We start from the raw sequence: 19760 nt of genomic DNA, 5'->3' as shown, positions 1-19760 counted from the left end.
TAAGCAGAGTTTTAAAAAATATGGTAATCACTGTGTGCTATTTATGACTATTTATAGATTTTAGGCTACGATTAGTCATTAACCTCATTTGCTCATTTGTTCACAAAAATATATGCTCAGCACTGATAATATGCATACCTTATAATAATTTATACATATGTATAAAGTCTAGTCAACTGAAATATAAGCAAAGGTAAACACCTGTTTCTCTTCCAATCTGACGGGTTCCCAGGTTGATCACGGGTGTTCCAAAAGCTCCAACCTCTCGTACCCCACAGCTGCTGTTCCCAATCATACAACCAGCATGGGCAACCAACTGTATAAACTGGTCAAATGGGACATGTTTAACCGCACGAAAATTGGGATGATGCTCAATGCCCTTCTTCCGCATCACTCGGACCATCTCCTTGCTCCCTGTGAAAATGAAAAGAAACAATTGTTAAACAGTTTATGAGATAAAGAAATCATTTTCATTGGCAAGTATAGCCCCACTTAAAGAAATCTCCCTATAAAACTCACACCAGTTATTAAGGAAATAGTAATTATAATTACTGATCTTTTCATGAATGATGAGTATCTAAAATGTCTGGCCAGCTCTCTGCTTCAACTCATCTAGAAACTCTGACAGCAGCAATTGGCACTTCTCAAACAGAACTTAGCAAATACCTTTTAATAATCCCCTGATTAAAAAAAAAAAAAAAAAAACCTTTACCTTAGACAACAATTAAGAGGCTAAAAACAGGCCAACAGTCTGTATCTCTTCAGGTGGGAGTTCCTGAATGGAAAGCTCTCAGGCTGCACACACCAAGCTGATCCAAGAGCTTCTGTCCAACTGTGCTCACTTTTACACTAACAATAGCTCAGCTGGATAGTACTCCCATTTAAGTGGACTAAACTCCAAGAAAATACATATAGATTCTGATACTGTGGCTTTTATTTTATTTTAAATTCATGACTTAAAAAAATTTAAAGATGTATAGGGGGAGGCACTATTTATGGCCCCCCCTGCTTGCCTCTCTACTTACCTTCTCCTAACTACTCCATACCAAGGGAGGAAAAGCTGCTAATCCAATTGGTTAGAAGGCAGAGAGTGACCACACCATGCTCACTATGGGCAGGAGCCACTGATGTAGCAGAAGCTATACATGCATCTGTTCTCAATCTTTTTAATTTTCTCTATGTGGCAAGGTGGGTAAACGGACTCAGGGTCCAACTCCCTGGAGAAGGCCTGGTCATTCCTCACCCATTACTACAGTCTTGCCAGAGCATGCCAGTCATCATCACTAATTACTGTAAAGGTTGAGTATCCCTTATACCAAATGAGTGGGACCAGAAATATCTAGAATTTCAGATTTTTTTCAGATTTTTGAAATATTTGTATTACACTTACCAGATCAACATTCCTAATCTGAAAATCCAAAATGTTTCAGTGAGCATTTCCTTTGAGCATCATGTTGGCACTCAAAAAGTTTCAGATTTTGGAGCATTTCAGATTTCAGATTTTTAGATTAGGGATACTCAAACTATAATACATGATACACCAGAAGGTACTACCACTCCAAGATTCAGATTTGGATTCAGTTGAAGGCTCCTCGGCCTTAAACAAAATAATCCAGTTTTCCAGAGAATCCTATACTGGGGAACTGGACACTAAGCCATATAATGATAAAATAATGACTTGATTCTTATTTTCCTGATGTTCTCTGTGTGTATCTTATCAAAAACCCCAGAGAGAGCAGAAGTGAGTGGCAGGCATGATTTAGGTATTCCTGGGACCATTTATTTTTGTAGAGGAAAAATATCTCTAATTCTAAAGTGTATATAATCTAAAGTATTTGTATATTACAAACAGAATATATCATTGACAAGGAATATTGAACAAAAGAGATATATAATTATATTACAAAATTTATATAAAATTTAAAGGATTAGAAAATAAATATTAATGTTTTTGAATTATTGATATATTACATGGACAAAATCTGGGTGGGGTATTCTTAAATTTTTTTTCAACTAACACCCTACTTTGTTTCCCCTAAGAGAAAAGATTAATCAAGGGACACTAAGAGAGGGGTTCTTTCAGAGTAAGATGGTGACATCTTGACATTGCAGAGAAACGGTCCTGCCTCCTTTACCAAAAAAATGCCTAAGAGCTCAGCAATGAGTGGTGTTAGCTAACAATAACCAGTGTTTGAAAAGTCCTCAGTGTTAGGCCTTGCTCTGCCATTTCTCATGTATATCTCATGTTCCCATTAACTTGCCTAAGGTCTCACTAGCACCAAAGCCTACAGTACCATCCACCAGTAGGTGATCAACCAGGGCAGGCCTGACTATCAACTGGTTGGGGACTCCAGATCTAAACTGCCTAAGCTCAAGGTTACTTTATGGTATAGCTAGCATAAGAAAGGACACAAGAAATAATAGCAATGGCTATTTTACTACAGTCAATGGAATCATTACTTCCTAGAGATACTCTTAGACTTCAACTTCTAGGGTCTGTGTCTCTTGGCTAGTGCAGTTTCTCACTGGTGGAAACTGCAGAGGGAAGAGATTAAATGTGAGACTAAAATAGAGAATAGAAAGACCTTTTTTTAGTATTTATTTCTCGCTTATTAAGTTTCTACTAGACTTGACAAAACACTACAAACTCTGAGCTACAGCAAAATCAGTAATCCTTTGAAAATTGGAATGCATTTCAGAATACAGTGGTCATCGAAGATAAGAATAGCAAGACAGGGAGGCAGTCAAAAGAACAGGTAATAGAAATGTAAAATTTGAAAAGGTAGTTGGTAAAGTTTCATTTTCAAGTTCAATTACCTGCATCAATATTTGGAAATAGAACTAGGGTCCGCTTGTTAAATGAGATAAGTGCATCCAGTGTTAACTCAAACATTTTTATGGAATGCTTAATGTCAGTGGTCACAGGGTGCTGCAGTGCAACAATGTAATCTTTAGATTTTACATCATCACCTGTTTAAAGAAAATCAAGCCACATTGCTTCATTAGTTAAGAATCTCAAAAGACAAAGAAGCAAATTCTAAAAGCAAGGCCCTAAAGTTTGTGCTTTTAAAAATTTTAAGGTAAAAATAGTTTGTCACATTCTAAGTAGAGCATCCAAATTAAGATCAAATGATAAGAACTTAGAGCAACAAATCCAAGGATTCAGCAAACTTACCATTTTACAAAGATGCTTGCCACAACAAACATAACCTTAAATAGCGGGTACTAGAAATTCATTGTTTTAAAATCCAAAATATTCCAAAGCACTAGAAAAATGTGAAGCTTCCCAATTTCTAATGTTTCTAAGGAATTATCAGTAATATTAATGAATAATAATATGCTGCATATCAGGGCATTTAGAGATTGAATGAGCATTGAACATATTTCATGTAAAGCACAGGAGTTTCCCCATACCATCACCTACCTGATTCAACAAGGGGCAAGTGTTTCTAACTCCGTTCAAAGGACTAAAAAGGTTTCACTCACCCCTAGGCTGGTAGCCCAGTGACAGTTCCTCAGCAAAAATTTAAAGTGTAAAATGTCTGGATTGACAATGCTATGCCAAACAACACAAGACATTTATCAACAGGGCCTATATTATCCTATAAAACTGAAAACAAGATACACTCACTTATTTTTAATGAAAGGATATTCTCTGTGATTTTTTTTTTTTTTTTTTTTTTTTTTTTTTTTGAGACAGAGTCTCTGCCGCCTTGGGTAGAATGCAGTGGCATCATCATAGCTCACTGCAACCTCAAACTCCTGGCCTCAAGAAATCGTCTTTCCTTGGTCTCCCAAGTAGCTGGGACTACAGGTGTGTGCCACAATGCACGGCTAATTTTTCTATTTTTTGTAAAGACGGGGTCTCGCTCTTGCTCAGGCTGGTCTCAAACTCCTGTGCTCAAGCAGTCCTCCCACCTCAGCCTCCCAGAGTGCTACGATTATAGGCATGAGCCACCGCACCCAGCCTGTGTGATATTAATTTTAATGATCAATTTTATCATTAAGTAGTTTATCGTTTATCATTAACTTCCAAATTCAACAAGCAGCAGTTATTTTTTATAATTTAATGGTAATAGAGGATTTTTACTAAGTTAGAATCTTTAGTAGTATTTGATTTAAAATACCATATTGGCTCCAAAATTTTATTTTAAAAAAGTATTAGGTCCAATAGTAGCTTCTAAACTGGAAGGGGAGGGGAACATAATCACTAAATTTTTGGAGTTGGGGGAAAGGGGAAAAATATTAAATTTTTGTACAAAGTAGGAAAAAGACCTGAAGGCTTAAAAGAATCTGTCAGAAACTTGATAAAACATTAAAACATGAGAAGAAACATAAGAGGAAAACATCCTCTTACATTACAGTTAACAGAAGTCTAGAAAGATGAAATCAGCATAAATAATCTACTAGATATAGATGAGGGCTGTTAGAAAGAAACTATTTCAAAGAGAATTAAAAACTTTGGGGGGGGCAAGGGCAATATACGTAACCTAAACTTTTGTACTCCCACAATATGCTAAAATAAAAAAAAACTTGGGGGAAGCAGTAGCAATAAAAGAAGTGCTTTCATTGCAAAGGATTTAGAAATACTATGTATATCCTGCAATCTAACCATAGGTACAAGTCTGTTCTGCTATAATGCCTGTTTCTACAATATGAATTAGCTCATCCATGGCTGGTAAAGAGAGGAATGATGTCAGCCTTTAATGTAGTATTAACAGTTGCATTATTCATACATGATTTCTCATAGCAGAATGCAAAGAACCCTAATGTAAATGTAGAAATAGTCTCATAATGAGGCCCTTCACCTGCATTCTTTCTCTTGGTTCTGTTTGCCCTTGTACTCCATCTTGAAAACACTTACAGGACAAGTCTCTCTGGTCTTTGGGTATTTCGTGGGCAATTTTTCTTTGAAAGTGAGGATGTTATGGAGCTTCTACAGTCCCATGCAGAGGACTATTCTATGTAACTTACTGCTATATCCTATTGCTAAAGGGCAAGCAGAAAGTGAAGAGGAAGAAAAATCCCAGCATTTTCCCCATGAAATCTTCCCACTTCTCATTTATCTTCTCGGAGTGTGATTAAGAAACACCTGTAGGGAGCGGGGGACCACCAGCTTGCCTAAGGAGGGGCGAACCGGCCCAGGTCGGAAACGGAGCAGGTCAAAATTCCCGTGCTTATCAGTAGTGGGATCGCGCCTGTGAATAGCCACTGCACTCCAGCCTGGGCAACATAGCGAGACCCCATCTCAAAAAAAAAAAGAAAAGAAAGAAAGAAACACCTGTAGGCTGGGCATGGTGGCTCACGCCTGTAATCCTAGCACTCTGGGAGGCCGAGGCGGGTGGATAACTCGAGGTCAGGAGTTCGAGACCAGCCTGAGCAAGAGCGAGACCCTGTCTCTACTAAAAATAGAAAGAAATTATCTGGCCAACTAAAATATATAGAGAGAAAAAATTAGCCAGGCATGGTGGCACATGCCTGTAGTCCCAGCTACTGGGGAGGCTGAGGCAGTAGGATTGCTTAAGCCCAGGAGTTTAAGTTTGCTGTGAGCTAGGCTGACACCACGGCACTCACTCTAGCCCAGGCAACACAGTGAGACTCTGTCTCAAAAAAAAAAAGAAAGAAAGAAAGAAATACCTGTAGTGGCCAGGCACAGTGGCTCACGTCAGTAATCCTAGCACTCGGGAGGCCGAGGCGGGAGGATCGTTTGAGCTCAGGAGGTCGAGACCAGCCTGAGCAAGAGCGAGACCCCGCCTCTACTAAAAAAATAGAAAGAAATTAGCTGGACAACTAAAAATATATAGAAAAATTAGCCGGGCATGGTGGCGCATGCCTGTAGTCCCAACTACTTGGGAGGCTGAGGCAGGATTGCTTGAGCCTAGGAGTTTGAGGTTGCTGTGAGCTAGGCTGACACCACGGCACTCTAGCCTTGGCAAGAGTGAGACTGTCTCTGAAAAAATAAAAATAAAAAAGAAACACCTGTAGTGCATAGAAAATAACCATACAATGCAGAATGCAGTGGGGTTGTGCTTTGTAACTTAAGGTTCTGTATGGAGCTATTTAAGCTGTTTCTTTATGAAACGATGGCAAAACAGCAAAAACTAGATGTCTTTTTTTAAGCCAGTGAAAAAGAAAACACATGACAATGAGCCAGAGCTACTCCATCCCTGGCAATAATACATTTTGTGCAAAGCCTGCACCTGCTTCTCAACCTGCAACTTTTGACATTCTGCCTTTGTATCCATAACTCAGCAGTCTCAGCCCTTCATACAACCCATTCTATTAAGGTACCAACATTTTGTTTTGTGTTGTAAAGTCCTATATTTATTGTGGTATTTCTTTCATTATTAGGAATTCAACATGTCTTTTTAACTTTGCTAATATTTTTATTAAGATTGCTATATATTATTGTCCTGGTTACAAAACTGCACATTATATATGGCCTACCAAACCCTATTTTCCTAGAAGCAGAGTGATAACATGAGAAGTTGCACATCAAGAAGCAGGCACAAAATGTATTATTGCCAGGGGTGGATGGCTCTGGCTCATTGTCTCGGTTTTCTTTTTCACTGGTTTAACAAACAAAAAAATCCAGTTTTGGCTGTTTTGTCATTCTTTTTTTTTTTTTTTTTTTTTGAGACAGAGTCTCGCTCTGTTGCCCAGTCTAGAGTGTCGTGGTGTCAGCCTAGCTCACAGCAACCTCAGACTCCTGGGCTTAAGCAATCCTCCTGCATCAGCCTCCCGAGTAGCTGGGACTACAGGCATTGCGCCACCATGCCTGGCTAATTTTTTCTATATAGATTTTTAGTTGTCCAGCTAATTTCTTTCTATTTTTAGTAGAGACGGGGTCTCACTCTTGCTCAGGCTGGTCTCAAACTCCTGAGCTCAAACGATCCTCCCGCCTCAGCCTCCCAGAGTGCTAGGATTACAGGCGTGAGCCACTGGGCCCAGCCATCATTCTTTATTTCATAAAGAACTGCCAAAAAATGTTCCCAAATAGGACTTTAAGCCATACAAATACAATCTTGCTGCATTCTGCTTTCTAATGATTTTTCATTCATTACAAGTTTTTCAGTAACACAAGGTTTTCCAGAATACATATAGAGCTAACTGTACAACCAGAACAGAATGCAAGAGTGTTTACTTAGAAGCATACAGAAAGAACAGACAGAGAGACAGAAGTTTGTTCCATCAGCCTTATCTAGAGAGGTTCCTTGATAACTGCAAATCTGTCCAGGGATAAGAAACACATAGAATGGGCCGGGTGTAGTGGCTCATGCCTGTAATCCTAGTACTCTGGGAGGCCAAGGTGGGAGAATCACTTGAAGTCTTATTTACAAAGATAATCTCTAATGCTACAACTATGACATTTCCTTTTTAATAAAAATGACAAATTTTCAATTGTACTAAAAATGCAGAAAAACAAAAATAAAAACACTCATAATCCCACACCAGAAATAAATATAATAAATGACTTGGTATACATACTTAACCTTTCCATTGTTACAGTATTTATAAAAATGGCATGATATTACACGTATAATTTTGCAACTTGCTTTCTTTTTTCCTTTTTGACAATCAGGATCTGTCCTTGTAACTAAAAGTTCGCCCACAATGTTATATTTAATAAATTAAAAGTATTCTATTGTATAAATATAGCATAGAGTTTAAAAAAATCAATCCATTAAGCCTATTTTACAGAAAAAGTGAATCTCAGGGAAGTAAAGTGATACCATAGGGCAAGATTTATGAACTATAACTTTGGCCTTCTTATTGCTAATGGAATATCCTGTCCATGATAGTTTTCAAAAGGATCAAAATATACCCAGCAGTTTCTCACAAAAACAGCCATTAGCCTGAATAAAGTCTGATATACATACCTAACCACATCCGAATGATGCTCATATAGTCTTTGTTCTTGGCTGAGAGAAGTTTGTCATAGGAAGGGCAGCCTGCCAAAAGGATGCGATCATGGTCCTCACACATGGATATCAGGTGTTGCTCTGCACTTCGGGTGCAGCACACGTGATAGTGAGCCAGTTTTGTTATGGCATGTCTGATAGAGTCATCAATGGTCCCACTGACTTCCCCACCTTCAATGTGAAGGATTCGGATATTCATTAAGGCAGCAGATGTAGCCAGAGCCAGGGCATCAAACCTGTCTCCATGAACAATCATGATATCAGGCTTCAGGCGATTAAGGACATCTGGTAGCTTCACTAGGGCCAGGCCTACTGACTCCACCATGGCTGCCTCATCTTCTCCTCTAACAATAGTGTGCAGCCTGGTGTTAATGTCAAAGTCGTCTTGTTCAATCATGCGGTACGTATTTCTAAAGCAGGAGAGAAATAAAGATGTGAGAGCATGTTCTTAAACACAGGGCCATAACCTACAAGAAAAGCAATCTAACACCAACCCTGAAGGGAGAAACATTTTTAAAATTTTACTTGTTAAAGTAAATACACTGAAGTATAACTTACACACAAAAAGAGTATAAAGTATTTATATATATAAATAAATACATATATATATATATAGTCTGATAATTTTTTTATATGAATACCTCTGTAACCACCACCCAGATCAAGATTTAACACATCAAGTACCTTGGAAGGATCACTTGTACCGCTCCCCTCCAAGTCAGTACCTGGAGGGAAAAACATCTGAAGGCTAATGTTTTTATTAGGAAGAAAGAAACCAAACTTTAACAGGGGTCAAGACTTTTTTCTTTTTCTTTTTAATATCAATGTTTTTAAAAGAAGTATGCACTTAACAGGAAAAAAATGTTACTTACAAAAACAAAGCTCTTTTTTTTTCTACAAAAAATAAAATAGCAGGGAACAAAGATACCTGTATGTCACTATAACATTATAAATTCATGAATGATAAAAATAATCTCCTGGATTCTCTTTGTCTGGTACCACTAATGCAAGCATAATTTTATATAGAATGAAAATGTAGGCCTCACAGAATTAAAGCAACTGCAAAATAAAGTTTCAAGATTGCTTTATGCTTCAATTACAACAGCAACCCTCACTGCCTTAATGTTTCCTGTTATGACTAAATTTTTAAAAATACTGTCTTTAAAAAAAAATGTAATAAATGTTTATTACTTAAAAATTAGAAAATACAGAAAATTATTATCCACAAACCTACCACTCCGCAATAACAAGTATTACTATTTTGATTTCTTTCTAGCTATTTTTATGCAAATATTTTAACCTGGTTGAGAATACACTGTACACACAATTTTATTATCTACTTAATACATCTAATATTTTCTCAGATCATTAAGGATTTTTTATATACATCATTTCACATCATACAGATGTTCTAGTAGTCATTTTGTAGATTCCTTTAGATTTTGCTACATAAGAAATGTTATCTGTAAATAAAGACAATTATTATACCTTTATTTCTATTTCTTGCTTTAATGCACTGGCTGTCACACATTCAGTACAAGTTGAAGAGAGGTGGTAAAAGTGGAAATCCTGACCTTGTTCCTAATCTTAGGGGGAAAGCATAAATTTTATGTTAGCTATAGGTTTTTTACCGATGGCCTTTATCAGATTGAGGTTTCCCTTCTATTCCAAGTTTGCTAAGAGTTTTTATCATAACTGGCTGTTTAAATTGTGTCAAATGCTTTTTTTGATATCTCCTGAGAAAACAGTATGGGTTTTTTCCTTTTTTCTGTTAATATGTGAATTACACTGATTTTCAAATGTTAAGTCAATCTTAAATTCTTGAGATAAACTCACAGGTCATGATGTGTTATCTGTTTTTTATATTGCTGGATGTGACTTGCTAATAATGTTTTTAAATTTTTTATGCCTATGGGCCTCGGGAGTGGCCCTGTCCCCACAGCTCCACTAAGCATTGCCCTAGTGGGGCCTCTCTGTGCTATATTCATGAGGGATACTGGTCTGAATTTTTGTTTTCCTTTGTCTTTGTCAGTTTTTGATATCAGGATTATGCTGGCCTTATAAAATGAGCTGGGAAAGCTCCCACCTCCTCTATTTTCTGAAGACTTTTATATAAGAATGGTGTTAAGTTCTTCCTTAAATCTTTGATAGAATTAGTAAGTGAAGCCACCTTTATGGGAAATTATTTTTACAAGAAGTCTTTGACAATGAATTAAATTTCTTTAATAGTGGGCTATTCAGATTTTAAAATTTTTTTTTATTACAGTTGTACATATTTTGGGGGCACATGTTATATTCTGATACAAATATACAATGTGTAATGATCAAATCAGGGTAATGGGGCCATCCATCATCTCAAACATTTATCTTTTCTTTGTGTTGGGAACATTACAATTCTTCTCTTCTAGCTATTTTGAAAGATTTTGATACAATAAATTATTGCTAACTATAATTTCCTTACTGTACTATCAAATACTAGAACTTACTCCTTCTAACTGTATTTTTGTATCCATTAACCACCTTCTCTTCATTTCCCCCTCCATTGAGATCTTCTATTTCTCTTTATCAGTTTTGGTAAGCAGTGCTTTTTCAAGGAATTTGCCCATTTCATCTAAACTGTCAAATTTATTGGCATAATAGGCCAATAAATTTTTTTGTAATGTCTGTAGGATCAATAGAGATAGCCTTTTAGTCATTTCTATATTGGTAATTTCTATGTTCTTTTTTTCTTGTGCATTGCTAGGAGTTTGCCAATTTTATTAATATTTTTAAAGAATTAACTTTTGGCTCTGTTAATTTTCTCTATTATCTGTTTTATATTTCATTGATTTCTACTCTTTATTGTTTCCTTCCTTCTACTTACTTACTTTGGGTTTAATTTTCTCTCTCTCTCTCTTTTTTTTTTTTAGAGACAATGTCTTGCTTTGCTTTGTTGCCCAGGCTGGAGTGCAGTGGCCAGATCATACCTCACTGCAGGCTGGAACTCCTGGCTGGGCTCAGGTAATCCTCTTGTCTCAGCCTCCAGAGTAGCTGGGACCCAGGTGAACACCACCATAGCCAGCTATTTTTTTTATTTTTTATGGAGACGGTCTTACAATGTTGCCCACGCTGGTCTTGAACTCCTGGCCTAAAGCAATCCTTCCACAGCGGCCTTGCAAAGTGCTGATTACAGGCATGATCCACTGTGCCTGGCTTTTTCTTATTAAAGTAAAAACATAGATCATTGACTCTAAGCTTCTCTTTTTTAATATAAGCATTTAAACCTATAAATTTCCCCCTAAGCACAGCTTCATCTGTACCCAATAAATTTTGATATATTTTAATATTTATTATTCAGTTTAAAATATTTTCTAATTTCCCTTATGATTTCTTGTTTTATCCATGGGCTATTGAGAAGTATAGTGTTTAATTTCCAAATATTTGGGGCTTTTCTAGTTATCCTTTTGTAATTGATTTCTAATTTAATTGTTGTGATCAGAGAATACATTCTCTAGTATTTCAATGTTTTGAAATCTATTAAGACTTAATGGCCCAGGATATGCCCTATCTTGGAGAACATTCATATGCATTTGAAAAGAACATGTATTTTGCAGTAACTAAGTATAGTGATCTATAAAAGTCAAGTAGGTAAAGGTGATTGATCATTTGAATCCAGGCTTCTGTATCCTTGGGGATTTTCTAGTTACTTATTATATCAATTCCGGAGAGGGGGGGTTAAAATCTCCAACTTTGATTGCAAATTTGTCTATTTCTCTCTTTAGTTCTCTCAAATTTTGCTTCATGTATTTTGAAATTCTGTTATTAGATACATACATATTTAGTATTGTTAAATCTTCCTAACGAATTGATCTTTCATCATTTTCATGTCTGTTAAGGGCAGAAGTCCTCTTTGTCTATAGTAATGGTTATTGAATTAAAGTCTACTTTGATAGAAATAATCACACCAGCTTTATTATGTTTACTGTTGGCATACTGTATCTTTTTTCACTCCTTTATTTTTAATCTATGTCTTTATATTTAGAGTCTCTGGTAGACAGAATATGGCTTTTTTACCTGCCCTTTAATTGGAGAAATTCATTTACATTTAATGTAAATATTAGTATATCCAGGTTTAGTTCTACCATTTTGCCATTTGTTTCTTATTTGTCCCATCTTTATTTTGTTGTTGTTCCCTTGTTCCTGCATTCTTTTGGATTAATAGATTATTTCTTAATAATCCATTTACTTCCTCAACTGGACTTTAATTTACACATTTCTGTATTATTTTTTGTGGCTGTTCTAGAGTAATGAATACTTATCAGTTTCCTATGAATTATCACATCACTTTATGTATAATAAGATCCTTACAACAGTATACTTCCACTCCTATCCTTTGTGCTACTATTGTCATATAATCTACTTACATTATAAAACTCAAAATACAATGTTATGATTTTTGTACAAAGTTTTATTTTTACTATAAATTTTTAGAAATTTAAGAGAATAAAAAAGGTATTCTTTTATATTTACCCATGTAGTTACCATTTCTAGTCATTCCTTTCTGTAAATCTAAGTTTCCAACAGGTATCATTTTCCTTCAGTCTGAAAACTTGGCTCAGCATGTTTTGCAGTACATACCTGCTGGTGATAATTTGCTTCATCTTTACTTTCAAAGGATATTTTCATTGGATAAAAAATTCTACATTAACAGTTTTTTTTTTCCTTTGAGTACACTAAAGATGTTTCATCATCTTCCAGCCTCCACTGATTCAGATGAAGAGTCAGTTATCATTCATTCATATCATTGTTCTCCTGGAGGAAATACCATTTCTCTCTTGCTACTTTGAAGATTTTCCTCAGTTGTCAGCAGTTCGACTATGCCATGACTATGCGTAGTTTTCTTTGTGTTTATCTTTTGGGGTTTGTTGACCTTCCTGGATCTGTATACTGATTTTTTTCACCAAATTTGGAAAACTCTAGCCACTATTTCTTCTAAGATTTAACTACCCCATTTTTTTCCCCTCCTCTCTTTCTGAGACACCAGTTAAATGCATATTAGATTGCTTTTGATATTGTCCCAGATGTCACAGAGGCTCTGGTTCTTCATTTTTTTCATTGTGTTCTTCAGCTGGATATTTCCTATAATCTGTCTTCAACATCACTAGCTCTCTTTTCTTCAGCATCTACATCAATTGAATTTTTCATTTCATGTATTTTTCAGCTCTAGACTTATTTGGTTCTTTTTTTATAGCTCCCCTTTCTCTGCTGATATAGCTGCTTATTGAGATAGTCTTTGTCTGCTAATTCCAACATCTTAGCTATCTCTGGGTCTGTTTCTACTGACTACTTTTTCTCTTAATATTGGGTCAAATTTTCCTATTTCTTCATGTATCTAGTAATTTGTGATTATATACTGAACATTGATACACTAAAGAGACTCTGGGTTCTGTTTTTTTTTTTCTTTGAGACAGAGTCTTACTCTGCCACCTGGGCTAGAGTACAGTGGCATCATCACAGCTCACTACAACTTCAAACTCCTGGGCTCAAGCAATCCTCCTGCCTCAGCCTCCTGAGTAGCTGGGACTATATGTGCATTGCAAACCACAACTCCTGGCTAATTTTTCTACTTTCATAGAGACAGGGTCTCATTCTTGCTCAGGCTGGTCTTGAACTCCGGAACTCAAGCAATCCTCCCACCTCAGCGTCCCAGAGTGCTAGGATTACAGGCATGAGCCACTGTGCCTGGTCTGTTATCTTATTCTTAAGACTCGATTTTTGTTTGAGTAGGCAGTTAAATGAACATCTTGTAGAAGTTTGGTTTATTAGGGTGAATCTGTTTCAGTTTTGCTCTTAAAGAGCAAATTGGATGTAGTTTGCTCCTAAGGTATGTGGGCCTTCTGAGGTTTCAATAAAAACCTGAGGTGTTTATGAAGCCCCTCTACCTTGATCTACTAAGCAGTCTCAAACTCCAAACCATCTCCCCTGAGATGGACAGCAGATGAAATGTCTGCTCAGTTTCCTCAGCCCCCAGCTGTTGCTTCCTACTAGGATTCTTGGAGTCCCATGCATGTGTAATTCAGTGGTCAACCAAGAATTTGAGAAGAGTTTAAGTACAGATTTTAGGGCTTCTCCTCCATGGCCCCCTCATTTCCAGAATCTTTCCTCTCAATTTCCAGATGCTATGGCAGCCCAAGTTCCATTTTCGGACACCTCAACCTAAACAACTGTAGCTTTCTACTTGAGCTCTAGCAAACCTATACCATGCAGACTGGGGGAGATTATCAGGGGGAAAGCTATTTAAACATGGAACTCACCTACCATAGTTCCCTTCTTTTGTGAATTGATCTCCTTCAGTCTCTGCCCGCTGTCTGTTGCTCACCAGTACTTTCAATTATTTTTAAAAATATTTTTCCAGAGTTTATAAGGAGTAACTGTGGGAGAGTTAGTAAGGTACAAGCTGCTCTTCCATTACTAGAACCTAAATTTCTTTTCTTAAATAAGCACTTTACAATCTTATTTGGTTCAGTTACTCCTAAATTTTTCCCCCACTAATAAAAACACTTAAGACCACAAATTTATTTTTATTATAAGTTTTCCTTTATCATTTTATTTCCTTTGTTATTTTATTACTTCTCATTTTTACTATTTATCTGTATATTGTCTGTATTTGTCACTTGGTACATTCTAAATGCTTAATATTTTTTAAATTAACAAATGAACAAATGAATTTCTAAATAATCTGTTGTTACTCATTAAAATCTCCAATTAGTTGAAATAGAAGGTAGTTTATTTTTCTATTGTTTTAATGTCTTTTAAAAATAGATAATACATTCACATGGTTTAAAATTCAAAATATACAAGAGGTTATACAGTAAAAAGCCTCTCACTTTTGTTTCCCATGCATCCAATTCCTCTCCCCAGAAGCAACCAATTTCTTGTGTTAGAATATACTTTAAACATACATTTTCACTATATACTAGTCAAATTTCCCCAGACAAATACTACTTTTCCACTCTTAATAACTGTGGAAGGCAGATAAGAAACCTACTAAGAGCTTCTCTTTCACTAGTCTTCCTACTAAAGCTTTCTTAGAAGTAAAAGAACCCACTCAGACTTTCATCTCAGGATCTAGCTAAAATTTTTCTTCCACTTTGTCCTATCACCCAAGTGGATTTTCTTAAATAGCCAGAATTCATTGCACATTAAAAAAAAAAAAAAAAAAAAAAAAATCTATGGATCCCTAAGCTATCCATAAGTTCCTTCTCTATTCTTTAAGAATTTTCTAAGAGAAAATTGCCAAATTGGTTTTTGGAAGCAGGTTTTTATTTATTTGTTTTGCTGCTGTCTTGTTTTTAAAGAATAGCCTGAAAAGGACAATTTAGCACAAGCTTCTTTCATATACAATATTGTATTTGTAACCATCTTTGGAGACTGCAATAATGTTTTCATGCCACAAGGGTGCAGTAAATGCTGCTTTATTACATATAGCAAAATAAATGTTCATTCCTGGTTGATATATTCTGTTCCTCAAAGATTACCCAACCTTCATTTTTTACTTTTATTTCCAACCTTTACTTTTTAAATGTAGCCTGTGATCAATAACAAACCTAATGTCACCAAAATAAATGTCAATGGCCATAGTAATATAACATTCTAGTTTATGTTGTAGAGTTAGATTTTTTAAATTAGATTTTTAAAATCTTGTTCCATAACCACTACTTTATATGCTGGTGACCTATAAACCAGTTTTAAAAAATTGCCATTAGAACTCACAATACAGATTATGTAAATCACATTTTTATAGTCACAAAATATATATTTATAAGTGGCATTTCTTCTGAATATAATAACAAATAGTAATAACATTTACAGCTATCATTTATCGAGCATCTACTAAGCAGCATCACTGTGATGGATGCTTTATATCACTATCTCCATTTCCCACAAAAACTTACAATATGGTTTTCACTCCATTTTATAATCGAGGAAACTGAGACTCAGAGATACTAAGTGATTTCTCTAAGGCCACATAAAAACTGAGTGGTAGAACTGGGATTTGAAGGTAGGCCTATATGACTACAAAATCCAACTTCTCTCCAGTACACCACTGCAATGAAAAATAAGAAAATTCTTTCATCTTACCCATAGTCATCTATCAGGTGAGAGCCAAGAACCACCACATCAAGTTCAAAGAATTCAGGTTCCGTTTTAATGCCAAACATGATAGGGGCAAGTTTAGAATAATCTGCGCGGTTGCAAGTAGCAACACAAACCCGAAGCTTTCGGTTATTCCCATTCTTCTCCATGACTTGTTTTTTTTGTTTTGAGAGGTTCTTAAAATAGAGTTCCTGAAGTTATAAAAATAAAAAGTATTGTTTATAATCAGAATAACTCCTAGATACAAAAATAGAACTTTCAGTTATAAGTCCTTAACCACCATTCATTCATTCATTCATTCATTCATTTATTTATGAGACAGAATCTTGCTCTGTTGCTTGGGCTATAGTGCTGTGGTGTCAGGCTAGCTCACAGCAACTTCAAACTCCTGGACTCAAACAATCCTTCTGCCTCAGCCTCCCATGTAGCTGGGACTACAGGCATGTGCCACCATGCCCGGCTAATTTTTTCTATATATGTTTAGTTGTCCAGCTAATTTCTTTCTATTTTTAGTAGAGACGGGGGGGGGGGGGGGGGGGTCTCACCCTTGCTCAGGCTGGTCTTGAACTCCTGACCTTGAGAGATCCTCCTGCCTCGGCCTCCCAGAGTGCTAGGATTACAGACGTGAGCCACCACGCTCGGCCCATTTATTTATTTTTATTTTTTTGAGACAAGGTCTCACTCTGTCACCCTGGCTAGAGTGCAGTGATGACATCATAGCTCATTGCAACCTCAAACTCCTGGGATCAAGCAATCCTCCTGCTCCAGCCTCCCGAGTAGCCCACAGCACCATACCTGGCTAATTTTTCTATTTTTTGTAGAGCCGGGGTCTCGCTCTTGCTCATGCTAGTCTCCAACTCCTGAGCTCAAGTGATCCTCCTGTCTCAGCCTCCCAGAGTGCTAGGATTACAGGCATGAGCCACCGCCCCTGGCCTGAACTCATTCTTTTCCAAACCTGTTCCTCCATAATTGTTCTCTAACTCTGTTACGCAATTCCATTCATCCAAATGCCTTGACATGCTTTTTTGTTCTTCACCTCATACCTCCCTCCCAAGCCTTTAATTCCACCTCCTGAATATCTTTCAAATCTATCTCCTCCTCTTCATCCCCACCAGGACTTCCTTATTTCAATCCCCTCATCTTAGGTTGGAATTCCTCTAACAGGCGTCAAAGTAGTTTACCTGTCTCTAGTTTTGCTCTGGCTCCCACAAACTTTCATTATCTCTACCCAAAACTCCCTCTCCCTGTTGCCTGGGTTCCTACTTACCCTTCAAAACTCAGTCTAGTGTCATGTCTTCTGGAAAGGCTTCACACAAACCCAGTTCCTCCCCACCCTGCCCCTCTTAGCTGCTGCCTTCCTCTGAAGCAGCACTGTGGCCCTACCATACACAAATATACTATTGCACATCTCCTTTGCCATGCTATACCCTCCACTCAAAAAAGTAAAAATCAGAAGCAAGAGATAAGTGATTTCTTTTATGGAACATTTTAAACTTCTCTATATCAACAAAAAATTTCACCTCATGGATTCTGATCTCAATGCTCATGTTTCAGGAAGTGTATCAATATTTAGAATTTGTAATTAGGAATCCAAAGAAGCTTGAGTAAGGATGCCAATACAGAGTTTCAATAACTCTGAAACTCACTGGAAGTTCCATCAGTAGCCCTCTGCTATTGGTACCTCATCTCTCTTAGGCTAAAATTCTTTGACCATGCAAATTGTCCCACTGTTAGGCTCATTCTGAATTTACAATCCCCAGTGAAAGTTAATTCCACCCAATGGAAAGCACTTACAAGATAACGAAATGAGCATGCTGCCAAAAGAGTTGTATTCAGAAGACCTAAGCACTACCTCATCATTAAAGAGACAAAAATATTCTTCCAAAAATGGCTGTCCTAAGTGTTCTTGTACATAATCCTTTTTCCACTGATCACACTGACGTCAATAAATTGTTGGTGATATCTAATTTGCTGGGTGAGGCAAAGTAAATCATTCATGGTTGGTCAATTAGTATTGATTTTACAAAGAACATTAAACTTTCCATCTGGCAGTACTAAATGCTTAATATTTACCAAGTTACTCAAAGGTTATTGTGCCTAAACTAAGAGCAAGCTAACCATATAAATAAACTGTGAAAAATAAAACAATGTTACTTAAGGCCAAAGCTTTTTTAAAGAAAGAAGTTAAATCTTAAAAAGAAAATAATGGTAAAATGCCTTTTTAAGGGGTGAAATTCAAAAAACTAATTTTAATTTAACTTATTTTTTGATTAGGTAGTGTATATTCACATGGTTTAAAACTGAAAAGTCACAAAAGGTTATATTGCAAAAAATATTCTCATCTGTGTTCCCTAGCCACATAGTTCTTAGCTCTGAAAGCTAACAGTTACTGGTTTCTTATCTATCCTTCCATAGATAAATTATAATTATATAAATAAATACACATATATTAATTTATAAATATATATAATGTAAATTATGCAATTGGTAACATATTCTACAAACTGTTGTTATATACTTTGCTTTTTAAAATGCTTTCAATTACATTTCTGAAATAAATGGTAAAATGGGAAAGTTTAAAGGCACTGGAAATATCAAATCAAAAAGTGCAAAGTTTTGAAAATTGCTGGCCATCAACTTTTCAAATATATGAAGGGTTATGAGAGCTCTGAAAGCAAAAACACTCAGTGTCACAAACATTTATTGAGTATCTACTCTGTGCAGAGGACTGTGAAGAAAACTGAGAAAGGCATGAAGCTGAAAAAGACCTAGTTTCTGATTTTTAGGAATTTACAATCTAGTACATGACACTAGACCACATAACAGATCTCACCCAACTTTCCCAAACAGAAGCACCAGAAACAAAATTAATAAATTTTTTCTCTGCTCAGTATATGTTGTTATTTGTTCTGCATAAGACACAGTGCCCAAAGATACATTTTTATACTGAGAACTGTGGCCAGAGTCTTCATCATCAGTATGGAATGAATAAATGTGACAAAATGGACTTAACCTACAATAGGGGAATCTAAGTTGCATAAAGTACAATGTAAAACAAAAAAAATAAAACTAATTTCTCTACACAATGGAATCCTAAACAGCAATTAAAACAAATGGATGAGTTTCAAGTTAAGGCTAAGTGAAAAAAAGTGAATAAATAAAATGGATTATGCCTATATTTGTCAATATTGATAAATCTCAGAAACACAGCATTGGGGAAAACAGCAAATTCTAAAGAGTTGGCTACCATTTTGTACATTTTTTAAAATATGCAAAACATAACTACATATTGTTTATTGATATATAGTAAAATTACACACCAACTCAGGAAAATATTATAGTTACCTCTGGAGAGGGAGGGAAGGGTAAAGAAAATGGAGATGAAAGGGCTTTAGCTCTCTATATATAAACATTTATTTTAAAAATCATACCATAAACAAAGATCAGAAATAAACATGGCAACATGTTATTATGTATTAAATCTTGGTGATTGATAGAGGGTATCATATTGACTTCTGTCCCTTTCAGGATATTTGAAATATTTAATTATTAAAAACAAATTTTTTAAATAAACGCTGTGAAGTTGGTGTGTTGTCCATAATTCCCTCAAGCCTAAAGTTTAGAAAGTCAGAAGGAGGGATTGGATATTTGCATCCATTTCACTCTTTAATTCCACAATTGTAAACAGAGCCACCAAAAGAT

At 36.0% G+C, this 19760-nt stretch overlaps 1 protein-coding gene across 2 annotated transcripts in view; it reads right to left on the bottom strand.

Annotated features, from left to right (window-relative positions):
* Positions 1–19760, bottom strand: part of GNE (glucosamine (UDP-N-acetyl)-2-epimerase/N-acetylmannosamine kinase) — a 37605-nt gene that overhangs the window by 16372 nt on the left and 1473 nt on the right. For both annotated transcript variants that reach the window (XM_045562810.1, XM_045562809.1), the window contains exons 2-5: positions 16044–16249; positions 7881–8332; positions 2818–2970; positions 202–414 (exon numbers count right to left, since the gene is read on the bottom strand). In XM_045562810.1, the coding sequence (XP_045418766.1) occupies positions 202–414; positions 2818–2970; positions 7881–8332; positions 16044–16207 (982 nt within the window). In that variant the 5' untranslated portion in view covers positions 16208–16249. The remainder of the gene's footprint in view (positions 1–201; positions 415–2817; positions 2971–7880; positions 8333–16043; positions 16250–19760) is intronic.

Source organism: Lemur catta, chromosome 10 (genome assembly GCF_020740605.2).
Source record: "Lemur catta isolate mLemCat1 chromosome 10, mLemCat1.pri, whole genome shotgun sequence".
NCBI classification, from domain to species: Eukaryota; Metazoa; Chordata; class Mammalia; order Primates; family Lemuridae; genus Lemur; species Lemur catta.
This window is presented reverse-complemented; position numbering and strand designations above follow the sequence as displayed.